The sequence below is a fragment of the Rhizophagus irregularis genome, chromosome 30, assembly GCF_026210795.1.
Source record: "Rhizophagus irregularis chromosome 30, complete sequence".
In the NCBI taxonomy this organism is placed as follows: domain Eukaryota; kingdom Fungi; phylum Glomeromycota; class Glomeromycetes; order Glomerales; family Glomeraceae; genus Rhizophagus; species Rhizophagus irregularis.
Genome location: NC_089458.1, coordinates 869170 through 889088, shown reverse-complemented (window position 1 = coordinate 889088; position 19919 = coordinate 869170). Strand labels below are relative to the sequence as shown.

Genomic DNA, 19919 nt, shown 5'->3' with positions numbered 1-19919 from the left:
ATAAGGTACCTTGTCATAGATCCAATGCACTGTTTGTTCCTCGGAATAGCCCATTGGATAATTAAAAAATTATGGATCGATGGCAACAAGATCACGAAACAAGATCTAGAAAAAATGGAAAAGCGAGCAAAATACATACAAATACCCGCGGATTTGGGGCGTATTTCAAATAAAATCGCAACTGGAGAAGGATTTTTCAGATTTATGGCCGACCAATAAAAAACGTTTGTTCTAATTTATGCTATCCCGTTGATGTGGGATTTGCTCGCTGAACCAGATCGACAAATTTTGGGGAATTTCGTTAGAGCTTGTTCTCTGCTAGTTTATCGAATTATTGACTGTGACATATTGAACGAAGCTCACGAACGTTTGCTCAAAGTTGCAACGTTAATTGAAGAAAATTATGGTCCAGAAAGAATAACCCCAAACCTCCATTTGTATCTTCATATTGCCGATTGTTGCCGGGATTATGGTCCATTATATTCTTTCTGATGTTTTTCCTTTGAAAGAATGAACGGTATCCTCGGTAGGTATTTTGTGAACTGTTTAATCGTTTAAGCTTGCTAATAATTTATTAAATAATATATCAATAGGCTCTTTTCCCAATAGTAATCGTCAAATTGAACCCGAACTTTTACGAATTATAATGCGGAATTGGAGACTTGATAACCTTGTATCCGTTCAATCAAATAATGTTAAGCTTGTTGAAGCTTTAAAATTAATTCAACCACGATCAACTTCTGGAAGTTTGGCAGCTTACGATAATTTTAATTACACTGAGCTGTATCAATTTAGAAAGGTATTCTTCCAAGAAGTTGATGAAACGATTGTCAGTAGCGAACCATTTCCTGGAGAAATACTTACGCCATGTAAAAATCGGGTTGCCTTGCCTGATGATATTTATCAAATCCTAACCGAATATTATAATATTGCTTACGACTTGCAATTTGTAACAATTGCTGAGTCAACATCAACCAGTTCAAGAGATGCAATAGTTGTGCCAAATATGGTTGATCAATTTGGGCGGGTTAGGATCTCAGCAGAAGTGTTTGGATCGGCAATAGCACCCCGATACCTGAAAAACGCGAATGTTTTGGCGAAATTTATCCAAAACAATGAAACAACCGACTTATTTCCAGGTCAGGTACAGTATTATTTTGAACATACTGTGAGAATTTCGGGTGAACTTAAAACACATCGATTAGTATTTGTTAAATGGTATAAACCGGCGCCAAACCAGAAAACCTGATTTTATACAAGTATTGATGGTGATGAAAAAAGCTCAAATATTGAACTTTGGCGAAATGAATTTTATGAGATAGAGCGAGATTGTTTAATTTCAATTCATTACCTATATAGTCGCTTTGTATCTGGTGAATTTGTAATTGGCAAAAAGAATCCTATCACATATAATGCTGTAATCCCAATAAATAGGCAGTTTTATTTGTGAGAATTTTTACTGGTATAATAGAATTCTATTGTTTGGTGAAAATATAAATTTTAAATATGCAGATTTACTTTAACATTTAATGGAAGTGTACGATGTATTATATTTTTATTTTGAGTAATTAATTAGTTACACGACTATTTCAATTCAAGTAACTAAAATGATAGTTAAATAACCCTTCGACTGTTATTAATATACAAAAAAGATCAGAATATCAAGACTCGGGCCGGTCCAAAGGACTCACGGCATCCAAGCTAACCGGTCCAGAGAACTCACGGTCATGGTCAAATATTCTGGAAAGTAATGCATACAGCAAGTACTGAACTCAGAAACATAATCCAGGTATTACATTCCCTAACCAATACGCCACTGCAGCATTAAAGTTACAATAAAAAAGTTCCAATATAATTTATTTGATTGATTTTCTTATAAGGTAATCATGCATGAGTAATTAGTCTGTAAGCAGCAATAAAAATCGTGCCGATTATAAAAAAACTCATGATAAATAAGTTCATCAGCTTTCTGCCAGTCATCTCTTACGTTTGAAAGTTTTTTTGAAAGTGGATTGTAATTTCAAAAATTTATTACAGGTATACCGATAATGATCAAATGGAACAAATTTACTTGAAAATTTAATGCATATCCTTCAATTTTAATAGGTCGGTGAAAACAAAGATTACATTCAAGTCAGTTTCTTTTTTACAGTTATCGATTTTCTTTTATATAAACCGATTCCGCTTTAATATAATAATAAACATTCTTAACAATTATCTTATATATTCATACCGGTTTTTTTCTTATAGTTATTGGTCTTTCGTACGAATATCACAATATTCGGTTTTTATATCTGCATTTTTTTTTTATCTCATTTTTTTGTAAATAGTCAAAGGTTATAAATTGATTTTTATTTTAATCCTAGGGGTTATAATGGGCCGAAAGCATAAACATAGTAGCCTTAAATACATTAGGCAAAACCTGATACGAAAGAATGAGAATTTAACGCGAGTAAATGACTCTTTACAAATAATGTCGAATCACGCAACGATCAGGGATATAGAATCTCGGAAAAAGGTTGTAGAATTAGAAAACTGTAATCGTGCGTTAACAGAAATCATGAGTATGCAGAAAGAAACGAAATTTTGATTTTACAACAAAAGATCGATATATTAGAAACTCAACTATCCCTACTTAATAATTCAGAAATGGGAACTTTATTAAATAATCAAGAAGTGAATTCGTTCAGCAGTGCTCTGATGTTAGCATCCTCTGTCAAAATAAATAATATCAGAAGTGAGGAGGGTGAGGAGGATGAAGATGGTAAAATTAAAATACGTGAAATATGCGAGTAAGTCTTATTTCGATATAATATTTGTCAAATAATAAAGTCAAATAATAAATAATAGAAAAGTTTGTAAGTCAATGATATATCTTATTAAATAACAAGGACCCCGGATATCTCCAAAACAGGTCATAAGTCACACTTTTGGCAGATTGGCCCATTTTTCAGGCTCAAAAAATCGTTTTTTGTAAATATCTCGGCATCCAGTGGTCCAATTTTGATGAACTTTTTTTTAAATTGTAGAGCTAAATGAGGGCTACAAAATAAAAAAAAGTTCATTAAAATTGAATTACTGGATGCTGAGATATTTACAAAAAACGATTTTTTGAGTTTTAAGCAAAAGTGTTTTTGGCCAAAAGTCCATTATGACCTTTATATTAGATATCCGGGGTCCTAAATAACATATAACATATACCGGTGTTGCTTAATTTCTGCAAATTTTGCGTATCATATTACATCATTACATCGTTACAGTCAAATAATAAATTATAGAAAAGTTGTAAGTCAATGATATATCTTATTAAATAACATATAACATATACCGGTGTTGCTTAATTTCTGCAAATTTCACGTATAATATTACATCATTACATCATTAGTCTAATGATTAATTGTCAGATTTTAATTTATTAAATTTATTAATCATTTAATTGTTAATTGTTAGAACAATTGAAAATTGTTAAAATTGTTAAAAATAATGAAAATAATCGATCTGAAAAAAAAATACTGATTTCTTTCTATACTGTGGATATTTTTATGTTTTTTAAAAAAATTTAAAAAATTTGAATTAAATATGTCCAATAAGAAAGATTTAGAGAAAGTAGACGAGCTATTGGGTAAGTTGATCGGCAGACAGCAGATATCAGGATATTACTAAAAACTAATGATTATCTAAATTAATAGCTTTTACCCAACAAGCCAAATATTTTTTTGAAAAAATTGCGAATATTATACAAGGACAACAAGAACAGCAAAATAATGAACCCTACGGGGGTGCCAGGTTCTCGCGGGCTGTTTCTTAGGGCTGTTTCTTACCAAGGGGGTTCTTCGCAGGCTGGTTCTACGGCAAGAACTAATTCTTATATCATCAGATGAGGATATAACAATTAAAATGGAAAAAAGCGACACTGCTGTAACTAGCGGTATTAGTGAAAAAGGTGAAGAAAGCGCTGTAACCAGCGCCACTAATGAAAAAGAAGATGAAAGCGCTGGCGTTGTAACCAGCGTCACTAATGAAAAAGAAGATGTAAGCGCTGTAACTAGCGCTACTAATGAAAAATACAGGGGTACTAAAAAGGCCGTCAAAAAAAAAATACTAACGATGGCGACAAAAATTCCAGAAAAGCCATCAGCGATAAAGCAAAGGGAAAAGCCCCAGTCCAATCAAGTTCAGACGATTCAAGTGATTCGGACAGCTCCTATAGCTCAAATAGTTCAAATACTCCCTTCTATTCGACGAAAAGTGATATACCAAAAGATCTACGAAGTTCTTATAAGGTAAATAAGGATATCTCAAATTAATTTTATATATATTTATTGTTGATTTTATATAGAAGGAAGTTATTTGGAAGTATGATGCGTTACCAGGCAGAAGGGAGAAGAATTGATTTGGGTCAAACATTCACTAATCAGTGAAATCGCGTTATTAACGATATTATACCTAGTATAATGGAAAATATTAATAATAATATATTTCCTATTTCTAACGAAATTTTATATGATATAATTCACTCCCTTCATCGTCATCGACGTGAAGAGCACCTTAAAAAGAATCGGTCATCGTCAAGAAAAAAACTGCAAGAAAAAGAAAACATTCCAATTCCAAACGCTACAACGTGAGTAAATAAAGTTTTGTACGTGTATATATTTGCTTAATACTAACTTCTTATCTAATACAGAAAAGATTAAAAAGGGGAAGACTAATAAAACATTTACAGATGGTGAAAAATTCATTAGTCAAGAAATTTAAGGACGAAGACTTACAATTAATAATTGACAATAACGCTTACCATTCACCCAAGGAATCTGAGACTGATTGCGAAAACGAGAGAAGCAATATTATTGTCAAAGATCTTAAGTGGAGATCTGACACAGTGAGTATTTCTTCCTGCTTTTATTATTTTTAATTTTACCATTTCTGACTATTTTTAATTTTACTAACTATTTCTACCTATTTTTAATTTATTTACTAACTATTTCTAACTATTTCTAACTATTTCTAACTATTTTTAATTTTACCAACTATTTTAATTTTTTTAAGTTACGATTATTTTTGCGTGAATATATTGACCGATTAAGAACTGAACAATCAAATAATAGAAAATTACGTGAGCGAGTTATGGGCAATTGTTTTTGTAATAATGAACCAGCGGCGCCTTTGTTGGCGCCACATTGGACTCATTCCGGATATAAAGGAAAGTTAAAGATCGCAGTCACCCAGCAGCTGGACCAGCGTCAAGACCAGCAGTATGACTTGATGAAATTTGCGGAAAGTGAAAAGTCCTTTAATGATGGATATGATGCTGACGTTGGAGAAGGGGAGGAAGAAATGGAAGAGACTGTTTTATTAACAAGTACTGACCAACCTTCCAACCAATCTTCCAACCAACCTTCTAACAATCTTCCGACCAATCTTCTAACAACAACCTTCCGTCAATCATCCAACCAACAACCTTCCGATCGAATCCTCCAACCAACAACCTTCTGATTAATCCTCCAACCAACAACCTTCCGGCCAATCTTCCAACCAACCTTCTGGCCAACCTTCTCCACACCAACTTTCTGACGATGATTATCTTGAAATGGACGATTGATGGTAGTGATGGTGGTGGTGTTGTGATGGTGGTGATTTCCTATATTTTGTATTCTATTTACCTATTTTTCACTAATAACTGATCCCCTCCCCTGCTTTTGCGAATTTTATGTATATTAATTAGTACATACAGTTAATTTTTTTTTTCTAAAAATACTTCCTTCAAATAATATTATTGTAATATTTCTTTTTTCAATTATTTCTTTAATCATCCAATGATATTCTTTTTTATAAAAATCTTCGACTTTCTGCCTATTTTTTCTTTATTAAATATCATTCCTTGTATATTCCCTTGTTCATTTTGTACACATTATTTCATCATGTATAGTCAAATGATAAATTTTCAGTGGGTAATTAGGAGAATTATTAAATCTTTTAATACAATTGGTGACAAAATTGTTTATTATTTAGAATAAATCATTTACTAGCTTATGCAATATAAAAGAATATGGGTACATACATTTTTATTATGATTTCCATCATTGTTCAGTTTACTAGTAACAGTTAAAATAAGTCGGCCAGTAGTATCGAATTTTTATTCTTCAAAAGTCTTAGATCAGATAAAATCATAAAGCACATTTATTGAATGAGCATCAATCGGCTACATACAAATCATCTATTACAACTATTTGCAAAATAATGGACCAGCTAATTCGATTTTCGATTGCGTATGAATATTTCATACGCAAGCCGTACTCATCGTATACGCATAGTTAACTGCTAGAATTATTGTGATATAACTGCGGATGATTACATATGAAAAACTCAAAAAATGAGTTTGACGGTCCGGGCAGATATTACCCATGCGTATGACTGCGTATGAAAATTTCATACGCAGTCGAAAATGAATTAGGTGGTCCATTATTTTCGCAAATAGCTGTAAGTGGTCCGTTATTTCGCAAATAGCTGTAATCTGTATCAATCAGACATATGCCTGATTGGTACCCGATTGACAATAATTCGACCTGCTGATAGCTGATTGATGACTGATGGTCAACAATATCCAATCGGCAACCAATCGGTCAACTTCCAATATAGATGACAGATGGCGATTGTTTACCGATTGTTAAACTGGCACCAATCAGTCACCAATCGGCACCAATCGGTCATATAACTGATGTGTAGCTGATTGAAATAAATGCCTGATTGATGACCGGTTGGTATCTGAATGAATGAATCAGTAACAGATCAGCTACCAATCAGGTACCAATCAGTTATATGACTGATTGATGACCGGTATATTATATTTCGACCTGTGTAAATCACGTCTCGGAGGTCGGAAAGAAAGAGACCATGTGATATTAAGTCGTGAAGAAAACAAAAGAGCATTAAACAAAGTATGTGTCCGTAAAGAAACAATTTGTAACCACGGCTCTAGGTTGATGGTAGTCGGGCAACTCTTTGCGCCCAAAAAGCCTTGAAGATATGAAATGGCATAGTTGGCAAACTCTTTAAAATCTGGATGAGTGAAAATTTTTTGCCAAGAAGCTACGTGAGAAGAGAGAAATCGGTAAAAGGCATTTTGAATAGAGAAAGGAAGTTTCAAGAAGAGTAAAGCTAATGGAGTAGTAGCGGCAAGACCAGCTTTCCTTCTTATAACTGAAAACATGGGTGTAATAATTGACTGAACAGTATTCTCTGAGAAGAGAGTGGTTTGAAAACGAAATTCCAATCTCGGAAGGAGGACAGCATTATAGAGATAGGCCACATGTTGCGCCAATAATTTTTTTGGATTAAGAAGAGCAGCCATATCTTTAACCATAGAGCGTGCTTGTTTAAGAACAAATTGAGGAGAGGTGGATAAGGAAAACCAAACACCTAAAAAATGAAATGAAGTGTTCAAAAACAAAGAGGGAAGGGAAAGAGACAAGTTGAAAACTAAAGAAGAAGGTGAAAGATTAAAAACAATCCTCGAAGAAGGGGAAGAAGATGAAAGAAGAACATATTTAGCTGAGTTAGCTTGAACATTATTTAAAGTATAGAATTCAGCAGTTATAGAAAGACGATCTTCAATTCCAGTTTTCGAAGAAGCTATAAGTGTAGAATCATCCATGAAGGTTAAATGTGAAATTGGCAAAGAATGTTGTTCAAATTCAAGTGGAGAATATTCTAGGAGAGCTGAAGATTTCAAAACAAAAGGATCTCATGCTTCTTAATTCAAAATAGTGAGTAAAGGATCCAAATAAAGAACCCAAAGTAGGGGGAAATAATTTCTCTATAATCGATACCAACACGTACTCGATAAGCAGCTGTATCGCCATGGCAAGTTATAATTCTATTATTACGTCATGTAAAAAGATTCAGGATAAATTGCACTAAAAGTGTAGGAAAATGTAATCTAACTAAAGCCAATTTAAGCATGTTCAAATCCATAGAGTTAAAGGCCTTAGAGATATCTTGAGAAACAATCCATAATTCCTGATCATCAGAAGAATCATGTTTTTGCTGATGGATAATCGCATCAAGCATTTTGATAAGGACATCAGTAGAACCACTAGGCAGACCCGCAAAGTTACCACCTTGGAGAATTTTATTATCAGCTAGAATATTGGAGAGACGATTCGTGATGACCTTGACTACACATTTTCGAACTGTTTTCAGAAGAGTAATAGGTCGAGTGTTCTTGAGTTGAGCGTAAAGTCGTAGGGGTTTAGGAATAGGATGAGGCAGCTTCGCGCCAATCAGCAGGAATATCGCCACGAGAGAGGCAGGTATTGGCAAGCAAAAGAGAGAAATCCAAGGCTTCACCGGACAGATGTTTTATCATCTCATAAGAAATTTTTGAAGGGCCAGAAGCTTTGTTGTTTGGCATGGAGAAAATTACATCAGACCATTCTTGTAAGGAAATAGGTGCTAAAACAGGATTATATAATAAAGCGGACACACCAGCAAGGGGATTATAAACTCGTTGCCATCGAGCAGGAAATGAGGCAATAGAAGAATATCGGACCAACGGAGGAGAAACAATAGATTGGAAATGAGTAATAGCAGCTTGTTTAATATCCGAAGGATCCATTAATAGAGTAGGAGTAGAGTCCAGGACAACCAAGACGCGGTCAAGAACAATCGAACATTTTTCAACTGATAGGGCGGAGTCTATGAAGGTGCCAAGCGAGTTCAAAAAGTATTCGTCACATAACGCAGTATAGTATTCCACAGAGTCCGTAAGATGTTGGGCGAATTTAGTGGATAAAAAGGCAGAGACTAAATTCTTCTGTGATCGCAAAAATAATTTAAATTCAGATACAGGAGTTGGAGAGTAGGTAGGAACCGAATAATCAGGAAGTAAGGACACAAGATTATCAAGATGAGAGGGTAAAGCAGCCGTCATTTGAGAAATCTGAGCAGACCGAATAAAATGACGAGTTGTAAGGCGATATAAAAATCGATCTAAAAACTTATTAATAGCAATGAGTTTAGTTAATTCAGGAGAGTACGAATGTCGGTGTGTGTTGGAGACTTTTTGAAAGGGTAATGTATCAATTGCGGCACTAAGTATGGCAGCTTTCAAAGCATGCCACATACGATCAAGAGAAAGAGAAGAGAAATCAAGACGAGAATTATATTGTCAATCTAGATATACTCCAAGAGAATCATCTACTTCAGTGGTAAAATTATTCCATTGTTCAGCTGAAGTGGAAGCATAAGAAAAAATAGTACGCATTTCTTTCTTTTGTTTAAGACGAGACTTAGCCAAAATAGCCAGGCAAGAGCTAAAGTCAAAAACAGTAGTAAGGATTTTGTGATCCGTAAAAGGGCGATCAAAAAGATTAGGGCAAGCAACCACTTGCGAAAAAAAACCAGGAGCAGGAAAACCAGGTGAAGACAAGATATAATCCAGTCTAGAAGATCCATTATCGTGAAAAAAAGTGGGATCAGGACCATCTATAGAAGAATGAGCTTGATGGTCGGTAAAAAACTATTGAAGTCGCCAAGGATAATTACAAAATAATTATTAGTACGGGCATGATCAAGCCAAGAAAGAAGTTTGGCAATAAGATCAGTGCAAATAGGCTGATGAATAGAACCAGAAGGGGGATAATATATAGAAATAATAGAAATTTTTGTTTGATGAAAAAATAAATCCAATTTAAGAAGACGACACTTCCAAGGGTCAATTGTTTGAACATGTTTATGAAGAGGATTTCGTAACAAAATACCAACACCGTCATAAAAATGAGATGAGGATGAACAGGCCCAATAGGACCTAAAGTGATGTTGGAAATATTCGTTTTTAAAAATAAATTTAGCATTTGAAGGGGAAAGGCGGGTATCATTAATAGATAAAGCACCAAAAGAAGAATGTAAAAAAAAATTAAGCAAATGTTGTTGTCTAATAGGGGAACATAAACCATTAACATTAATTTGACCAAATTTAATAAGGGGAGAAGGGTGAGGTGAAAAGTTATGTTTCTCGTTGTCCATCATTACTACACTATGATAAAGAGCGTAAGTAGTAAAGGAGGATAATTAATAATCAACAATTATTGGGGGTTCGCGTTATCACGAGCAGCCAAGAATTGTTTTTGTTGAGCCATGCCTTGTTGAACTGTTTTAGTGAGTTCAGTAACTGTAGCAGTAAGGGAGGAAAGGCAATCTTGTGGTGATGTGGCAGGACCAGGGATCAAACTCATACGGGGAGGGAGAGGAATATGTGAATGAGCAGTGAAATTTGGACCATTCGATGGTGAAACAGGAGAACTAAAATCCATAAGGTTGTCATTAAGACGTCTAGGATCAGAGGGTTCAATATTATCCCATCCTTGGTTCGTAGATTCAAATTCAGGGGCAAGGGAAGCTTGAGGTTGCTGAGACCTTGAAATAGGAGGGGAAGAATGTTGGTCTTCTAGCCATTTAACTCGATTTTGAAGTTGGGCAAATTCTGTGGTGAGGTAAGTAATTTCTTCAAGTATGATAGTGATTTGATCAGTGATATGTTGCCAATCCATTAAAGGTGGAATATCCATTGCGGCTATGTCATGATCCAATTCAGATTGAGAAGGACGATGAAGACGATGACGATGGATATTATGCTGAGAGCGTGAACGGAAAGATCTGGGGTGGGACTGGGAGCGGAAGGGAGCTCTTCTACCAGCAGCATCAGCATAAGATTTTTGTCAGGAATTATCAGGACGTGCAAAATGATTATGGCGTTTAGCGGGGTGAGAGGGAGGTAAGTGTTTGTTATATAATTCACGCAATTTATCATTGCTAGACCACGGACGAGAGGGACGTTGAGGAGCACGTGACGAAGCACATCTATCCGGATTACTACCTAGGCGACCACAACGATGGCAAAGAGAGGAGACTTCAGTAGGTTTATGCCAAGTAAGGCCAATAGATTTGAGAGCACAAGTAATCCCCATAGCCGATTCTTTAGTAGCAGCAGAGGAAAAGTGTACATAAGCGTCAGGTTTAGGGTTGTAGGAATTATAGGAGAAAGGGATGTTAACGCTTTTAGCGAAAATTTCTTTGGCAATTTCAGAAAGGTCAGTGGTAACAGAACCATGAGGAAGGCCGGCAAGAAGAACTACGTGAGCGCGTCTAATAGCGCGTTGATCAGATGAATGAGAAGCAGGGCAGACGCGTAAACAGTGTCCAGTACAAAGAACAGCCCACGTGTTTTCAAATTGGTCCATGGCGGTGGCAGAGTTAAAAACTATATACGCAGTGCGATAAAGTTTCAAAAGACACGTACAGCAGTGGGTAACAATACCATAACGAGAGAATGTGCTTTTTAATTGTGCATCAGTGACAAAGAGAGGGATGTCGGTAACTACTAGGGTACGAAGCTGTTCATCTACCTTTTTAGCAAATGGGTCATGTTTGTGAAACTGTAGATCATGCAGGGAGGTGATAGGTGCAGTGATAGCTTTTTCCATATCGGGCTTAGAACGAAAGTAGACAATGATAATTTTATCATCGCCTGATCCTTGAGTGGTAGCTTTGCTACCATAAGAAGAAAAAGAGGAGAATTCTCTGTCAGTCACGTCACAGGCTTCACGATTGGTTTTGTAGTGGGTCCAAAATCCTTCAATAGTAGAGGGCGCAGCCGCAGCATAAAAGTGAAGGAGGGAAGATTGTATAGTAGCGGTAGACACGTTGGGAGACGCAGCGCGTTCAGGTTCAGGAGGCAAAATTTCTACAGATTTTCCTTTGTCTACAGAGTTAGAGGGGAAGTGTTGGGAGTCATCAAGGGAAGTACCAGAGTCAGGAGCTGAAGGGGACGCGTTGGTATCAACGGGAAGGGGAGAAGAAGTGGAAGCATTATCTTGAGAAGCAGGAGGAGTCAAAATATTGTCTTGGTCCATAACGGGTTCAGAGGAAACCCGTGTGTGTTTAGCAGAGTTATCGGTTGAAGGTTGCGAAGTAGGACCTGGAGTAGAAGCAGAAGAACCTTGACCTTGAACGTTGCCAGAAGGAAGACTCTGAGCAGGACGTTTTGGAGCAGAAATACCAGAAGCTTTATTATTTCGTCTGTTAGTCATAGCTAAAAGTAGAAGGGAGAACTAAAATATGTAATAGTTAGCAGTAATGCGAAGTAAATAATAAAAATACTTCGAAAAAAATTTATTTATTTTTTGTCGCAATATTAGTTTTATCCTTTTCCTTGTGCAAACAGTCTTTTGACTTTATCTTTTATTTATATTTAAAATTTGAAAATAATAAACGAACAATATTACAAAATAAGAAAATAAACTAATAAAAAATAAAAAGAGTAGCTTACGACTCATACAAGTAAAGAATCTAAACTAAAATATCATTAAAAGCAAAGAAAAACTAAACTATTACAGAATCGCATACCCCAACTTTACCCGAAGGCCAGTGTGAGTCAACTATCCAACATCCAAAAATCCAGTTCGTTACCGAAAAGAAATCCTAAGAGGTTGAACTGTTAAGCAGCGCAGAAAATCCAAGTGCGAGATCTATGATCCACCCCGAATTATAGAAGAGGATATCCAGGAAATCCAGGAATCCTGAGAAACTGTCGCCAGAGAAGAGTTGTGATGATGAGGAGAAATAGTAGAGGCGGTAGTTGTAGAAGGGCCACGTAATTTTGAAGTAGCAGTAATACCCTGCGATTCCTCCCAAGCGTGGAAAAGAACATTCCGACAAAGCCAGATATCACCATATAATTTAACTTGGAAATCGTTAAGAAGCGGAGAAATAAAGTTTTATCCTTTTCTGTGCAAACAGTCTTATGACTTTATCTTTTATTTATATTTCAACATCGAAGACATGATCGATCAATATTACAAAAATAAGAAAATAAACTAATAAAAAATAAAAAGAGTAGCTTCACGACTCATACAAGTAAAGAAATCTAAACTAAAATAAATTTAAAGCAAAGAAAAACTAAACTATTACAGAATCGCATACCCCAACTAGGGATGGGGGTTAATTAACCACGGTTAATTAACCATGGTTAATTAACCGTTAATTTTGTTAGTTATGATTGATTTAAAATGGTTAATTAACCGTTATTTATAATTAGCCAATCAAAATGCAGAATTTAAATCATGTGATTAAATGATAATCCATTATTTTGTTACACAATTAAATAGTAATTAATATAAATATTGATTAAATCTATGATCTACATATTGCATGATCTTTTTTTTAAGATAAATTTTTTTTAAAAAAACACTTTTTTTTTGCAAATTTATTGTTCATTATCATGGTAAAAAAAAAGGGAACTGTTTGGAAACATTGGACAATAATTACTGAAGCAGAAAGTAATGAAGAAAGTAGTAGGTCTAAGAAAAAAACACATCCTTCTGTACGTTGTAATTATTGTTCTAAAGTTTTTGAACAAGGTACAGCTAAAAGAATGCAAGTTCATCTTAATGATAGTTGTCCTAGAGCTCCAGAAAGTGCAAAAACAAAGAAACAACAAATTCCTGAACTATTAGAAACTTCTGATGCTACTACTTCTACTTTTATTCCTACAGTAAAAACATCAAAAAAGCATTTAAAAAATACAACAATTGAGAATTTTGTTGATCGTATGAGTGAAGAAGAACAAGATACTCTTGAAATTTTACTAGCTCAAGCATTATTTGCTGCTGGAGTTCCTTTTTCTTTTCTTGAAAATAATTATGTTATTCAGTTTTTTCAACAATTACGTCCAGCATTCAAATTACCTAATCGAAGAAAACTTGCTGATGAATTACTTGATGATGTTTTTGATGAAGTTAAAGCTGAATGTAATGAACAAATTTTACAAGCTAAATCTCTTACAATGGTTTCAGATGGTTGGTCTAATATTAATCGAGAATCAGTTCAAAATTTTGTTATTTGTACTTCAAAACCATTATTCTTTGATGCTATTTATTCTGGTGAAGAATCTCATACAGCTAAATGGGTTGCAGATGAAATTATTAAACAAATGGAAATTGTTGGTATTAATAAATTTTCAGCAGTTATTACAGATACAGCTAGTGTAATGAAAGCAGCTTGGCGAATTATTGAAGATAGTTATCCAAGTATTGTTTGTTTAGGATGTAATTCTCATGTAATGAATCTTTTAATTAGTGATATTTTAAAGATTGATCAAATTAAATCTGTTGTTGAAAATGCAAAAAAGTTGGTCAATTATTTTAAGGCACATGTACAGGCAACAGCTAAATTGAAACGTATTCAAAAAGAAAATTATTCTAAAGAAATTGCATTGGTTTTACCAGCACTTACAAGATGGGGAACACATCTTGCTTGTTTTCAATCACTTCAAAATTCAAGAACAGCACTTGAACAGGCTTTAATGGATATAAGAATTCGTCAAAATATGGATTTAACTTTAAGAGCTCATATTTTATCAGATGAGTTTTGGGAAGATTTAGATATAATAACAAAAATTATGGAACCAATGGTTTCAGCATTAAAGTTATTTGAATCAGATATTTCAATTCTTTCAAATGTTTATTCATATTTCAAAGAAGTAATGAATCAAATTAATCAAATAGATTGTAATTTTTCTGATAAACTTCAAGAACTTATTGCAAAGCGATGGGAATATACTTATCATCCTATTATGATAACAGCTTATATGTTAGATCCACAATTTTTGGAAAAAAGTAAAAATGATGAAGTTGAATCTATTGGTTATGTAGAATTTACAACATTTGTAAATAAAAGATTTAATCAGGAAGAAGCAGTAGAATTATTTGCTGAATTGGTAAATTTTCGTAATAAAAATTCACCTTATGATAATGAAATTATTTGGAAATCTGCTAATATTCTTAATTCATCTTTATGGTGGCAATCATGGCCAACTAGTAAACTTCAACAACTGGCTATTAAAATTCTCTCAATTCCTACATCTTCTGCAGCTGCAGGAAAGAAATTTTTCTACTTTTGGTTTTATTCATAATAAAATTCGAAATAGATTGAAAAATGAACGTGTTAAAAAATTAGTTTATATTTATGGAAATCTTCGAATGTGTAATAGACTTGTAAAAATACAAAAAAAGAAACAGATTAGTAATTTTAATGAAAATGAAGAAGATAGTAATAATAGTTCTGATAATGAAAATAAAGAAGATGATAATAATAATAGTTCTGATAATGATAGTATATTTGGATTTGAAGCAAATGTTATTAATTTAGATGATGAAGAATAAATAAAATATATTAAAATTTTATAATATTTAATAAATTATAAATTTATTTTAACTTCCTTAAAATTATATATACAGGTTATTTATGGGTTAATTAACCGTTAACTAACCGTTAATTAACCGGTTAATTAACCAAATTCATAACTAACGGTTATTTTACCAACCCTACAGTTAAAGTAGGCAACATATCCAAAAGGAGTTTGATACAGAAGATCCAGAATTCAGGACGACCATTCTTATGCGAAGCAAAACCTTTAATTTGTGAAAGGCAAAAATATATACCAGCCCAATCAAAAAGTGAAGGAGAACCAAGAGCAGTAAAACGTGCCAATGAACAGAAAGATAAAAGAGCACGAGCGTCTGCTATAGAGCGCAGAAAATGACGAATATTCATGTCAATAGGCAAAGAGTTAAAAGTTAACAAGCATGGAGCATAACAAAAGGCCAAAGGTGGAATAGTAGGTTGTAAAGACGAATGAGCATCTTTTGCCAGAGAATCTGCTCGTATATTGTAAATGTTATCGCCATGAGCAGGGACTTTAATTAAATCGACTTTAAGATTACGATCCAGGATAAGTTGTCGAATAGAAAGCCAAAGAAGATGATTAGGTTCTCGAAGCAACTTCGGTTAGAAAGGAGAATCAACTAAACTTGTCCATAGTGAAATTAATTGACTACAATCAGTATAAATAGAGATTGAAGAGTCATGGGAGAGGGCGCTCAATCCTAATAAAACAGCATAAATTTCAGATCGTAAAGCAGAGGGGAAACAAGAAGGAAGATGCATGGATGAAGAGTCAAGGATAAATCCATCATCATCAAGAGCAATCCAAGCAGAAGCCATGGAAGAAGATAAAGAGTCTTTGGCAGGACGAAAAGAACCATCGGTATACAAAGATTGCACAGAAAGCGGCAAGACATCATCTTCTATCCTGTCTTCAACAGGAGGAGAAAGGGTCAAAGAAGCGGTTGAGGGCGAGTTCGTCAAATGGACGAGGGCCAAAGAAGTAGCATAACTCCATGAAGTAGATAAAGTTATGGGAAGGTAAGCTGCAAAAACTTTGGCGTTTCTGGTAGGATAACCCACAGTTTCTGATAGGATTACATTAAAAAAGCACTTCTCGCTATTACAACGTTGTTTGATGGCAGATTTCTTGGATAGTGCTGGAATATTAAGAGCACAGCCAGGGCAAGGGTTATAAGTACGTTCATCAGCCGAGGTAGATACAGGAAGCCAATGAGACATAATAGCCGAGTTTTGTTTCTTGTAGGTGATACACACGCGGCCAACAGATAAAGTTTGAGTAGCAGAATCAAGATTAATAGCCCATTGAGGATAAAAATGATAATCTTTAACAGTATGATCTAATAAACAAGGAGAAGCTAAAGTAAAAGAAGAATTAATAAAATACAAAGACAAAAGTAAAGAAGAAGAAGAAGAAGAAAGTAAATTATTTTTAATAAAATTAAACCAAATAGGAATTCGTCCTTTACGACCAACGATACCAAGGTACCAAAGATCAGGCCAATTCATAAGATGACGTCCACAAGGAGAAGCCAATTGAGCGAGCAAAAAAATATTCAAATTTCTCCAAAGTTTCCAACTCAATCGAAAAATAGAATGTGGTAAAATGGATCGGAGTGGTATAGCCGGTTGTAGATCACGCCTCGAAGGTCGAAAAAAAAGAGACCATGTGATATTTAGTCGCGAAGAAAACAAAAGGGTGTTGAACAAAGTATGTGTCCGTAAAGATACAACATGCGACCATGGTTCTAGATTAATAACAGTTGGGCAACTCTCCACGCCCAAAAAGCCTTGAAGATATGAAATAGCATAACTGGCAAAGTCACTAAAATCCGGATGAATAAAAATTTTTTGCCAAGAAGCCACATGAGAAGACAGAAATCGGTAGAAGGCATTCTGAATAGAGAAAGGAAGTTTCAAGAAGAGCAAGGCTAATGGAGTAGTAGCGGCAAGGCCAGCTTTTCTTCTAAGAACTGAAAACATAGGTGTAACAATTGATTGAACAGTGTTTTCTGAAAAGAGAGCGGTTTGAAGACGAAATTCCAATCTTGGAAGAAGGACAGCATTGTACAGATAGGCCACATGTTGCGCCAATAATTTTTTTGGGCCAAGGAGAGCAGCCATGTCTTTAACCATAGAGCGCGCTTGTTTAAGCACAAATTGGGAAGAGGCGGATAGAGAAAACCAAACACCTAAAAAGCGAAATGAAGTATTCAAAGATAAAGAGGAAAGGGAAAGTGACAAATCGGAAACTAAAGAAGAAGGTGAAAGATCAAAATCGATCCTCGAAGAAGGGGAAGAAGATGAAAGAAGAACATATTTAGCTGAATTAGCTTGAACATTATTTAAAGTATAAAATTCAGCAGTAATAGAGAGGCGATCTTCAATTCCAGCTTTCGAGGAAGCCACAAATGTAGAATCATCCATGAAAGTTAAATGTGAAATTGGCAAAGAATGTCGTTCAAATTCAAGTGGAGAATAATCTAAAAGAGCTGAAGATTTCAAGACAAAAGGATCTCGTGCTTCTTGATTCAAAACAGTAAGTAAGGGATCCAAGTAGATAACCCAAAGTAAAGGGGAAATAATCTCTCCTTGATCGATACCAACACGTACTCGATAAGCAGCTGTATCGCCATGACATGTAATAATTTTGTTGTTGCGTCGTGTAAAAAGATTCAAAATAAATTGCACTAAAAGTGCAGGAACATGTAATCTAACTAAAGCTAATTTGAGCATATTCAAATCCATAGAATCAAAAGCTTTAGAGATATCTTGAGAAACGATCCATAATTCCTGATCATCAGAAGAGTCATGTTTGTGCTGATGGATAATCGCATCAAGCATCTTAATAGGGACATCAGTAGAACCACCAGGTAAACCCGCAAAGTTACCTCCTTGAAGAATCTTACTATCAGCAAGGATGCTGGAGAGACGATTAGTGACGACCTTAACTACACATTTTCGAACCGTTTCCAAAAGAGTAATAGGTCGAGTGTTCTTGAGCTGAGCATCAAAGTCATGAGGTTTAGGAATAGGATAAACTACTGCTTCACGCCAATCAGCAGGAATATCACCGCGAAAAAGGCAGGTATTGGCAAGTAAAAGAGAGAAATCCAAGGCATCACCGGATAGATGTTTCATCATCTCATAAGAAATTTTTGAAGGGCCAGAAGCTTTGTTATTTGGCATGGAGGAAATTACATCAGACCATTCTTGTAGAGAAATAGGTGCCAAAACAGGATCATATAACGAAGCGGACACACTGGAAAGAGGGTGTAAGCTTGTTGCCATCGAGCAGGAAATGAAGCGATAGAAGAATAATGGACCAACGGAGGAGAAACAATTGATTGGAAGTGAGTAATAGCAGCTTGTTTAATATCCGAAGGGTCCGTTAAAAGAGTAGGAGTAGAGTCCAGGACAACCAAGACGCGGTCAAGAACAATCGAACGTTTTTCAACTGATAAAGCAGAATCTATAAAGGTGCCGAGCGAGTTCAAAAAGTGTTCGTCACGTAATGCGGTATAGTATTCCACAGAGTCCGTAAGATATTGGGCGAACTTAGTAGATAAGAAGGCAGAAACTAAATTCTTCTGTGATCGTAAGAACGATTTAAATACAGATACAGGGGTTGTGGAATAGGTAGGGATTAGATAATCAGGAAGCAAGGATGTAAGATTTTCAAGATGAGAAGGTAAAGCAGCAGTCATTTGCGCAATTTGAGTAGGTCGATTAGAACGATGAGTAGTAAGCCGATATAAAAATCGATCTAAAAACTTGTTAATAGCAATAAGTTTGGTTAATTCAGGAGGGTACGAATGTCGGTGTGTGTTGGAGACTTTTTGAAAAGGTAATGTTTCAATTGCAGCACTGAGTATGGCAGCTTTTAAAGCATGCCACATACGATCAAGAGAGAGAGAAGAGAAATCAAGACGAGAATTATATTGTCTATCTAAATAAATTCCAAGAGAATCATCCACTTCCGCAGTAAAATTATTCCATTGTTCAGCTGAAGTGGAAGTATAAGAGAAAATAGTACGCATTTCTTTTTTCTGTTTGAGCCGAGATTTAGCCAAAATGGCAAAACAAGAACTGAAGTCAAAAAGAGTAATGAGAACTTTGTGATCCGTAAAAGGTCGATCCAGAAGATTAGGACAAGCAACCACTTGCGAAAAAAGGCTAGGAGCAGGAAAACCAGGTGAAGACCAGATATAATCTAGTCTGGAAGATCCATTAGTGTAATAAAAAGTGGGATCAGGACCATCGGAAGAAGAGTGAGCTTGATGATCGGTAAAAAACTGAGAAGAAAGTAAACGAAGAAGTTTAAAATGATTGGATGAATAGTTGGAATGAGCGACTTCATCAATATTGAAGTTGCCAAGGATAACTACAAAGTAATTATGAGTGCGGGCATGATCGAGCCAAGAAAGAAGTTTGGCAATAAGATCATTACAAATAGATTGATGAACGGAACCAGAAGGAGGGTAATATAAAGAAATAATAAAAATTTTTGTTTGATGAAAAAATAAATCTAATTTAAGAAAGCGACCATTCCAGGAATCAATTGTTTGAACATGTTTATGAAGGGGATTTCGTAACAAAATACCAACGCCATCATGAAGACGGGGAGAAGTCGAACAGGCCCAATAGGACCTAAAATGATGCTGAGAATGTTCATTATT

General features: G+C 35.0%; 3 protein-coding genes across 3 annotated transcripts; all 3 read left to right on the top strand.

Moving 5' to 3' along the window:
- Positions 1-2473: 2473 nt before the first annotated feature.
- OCT59_021603 (uncharacterized protein) lies at positions 2474-2796 on the top strand (the record flags this gene model as incomplete). Its single annotated transcript, XM_066146636.1, has 2 exons — positions 2474-2543; positions 2618-2796. The coding sequence occupies 2 exons, from the start codon at positions 2474-2476 to the stop codon at positions 2794-2796; spliced, it is 249 nt and encodes an 82-aa protein (XP_066005752.1).
- Positions 2797-3579: 783 nt separating this feature from the next.
- Positions 3580-5493, top strand: OCT59_021602 (uncharacterized protein; the record flags this gene model as incomplete). The annotated part of the gene is made up of 6 exons (XM_066146635.1): positions 3580-3622; positions 3690-3779; positions 3878-4283; positions 4451-4621; positions 4690-4879; positions 5047-5493. The coding sequence occupies 6 exons, from the start codon at positions 3580-3582 to the stop codon at positions 5491-5493; spliced, it is 1347 nt and encodes a 448-aa protein (XP_066005751.1).
- Positions 5494-13429: 7936 nt separating this feature from the next.
- On the top strand, positions 13430-15218 carry OCT59_021601 (uncharacterized protein; the record flags this gene model as incomplete). Its single annotated transcript, XM_066146634.1, has 2 exons — positions 13430-14000; positions 15100-15218. 2 exons carry the CDS (start codon positions 13430-13432, stop codon positions 15216-15218), a joined length of 690 nt encoding a protein of 229 aa, XP_066005750.1.
- Positions 15219-19919: the final 4701 nt, after the last annotated feature.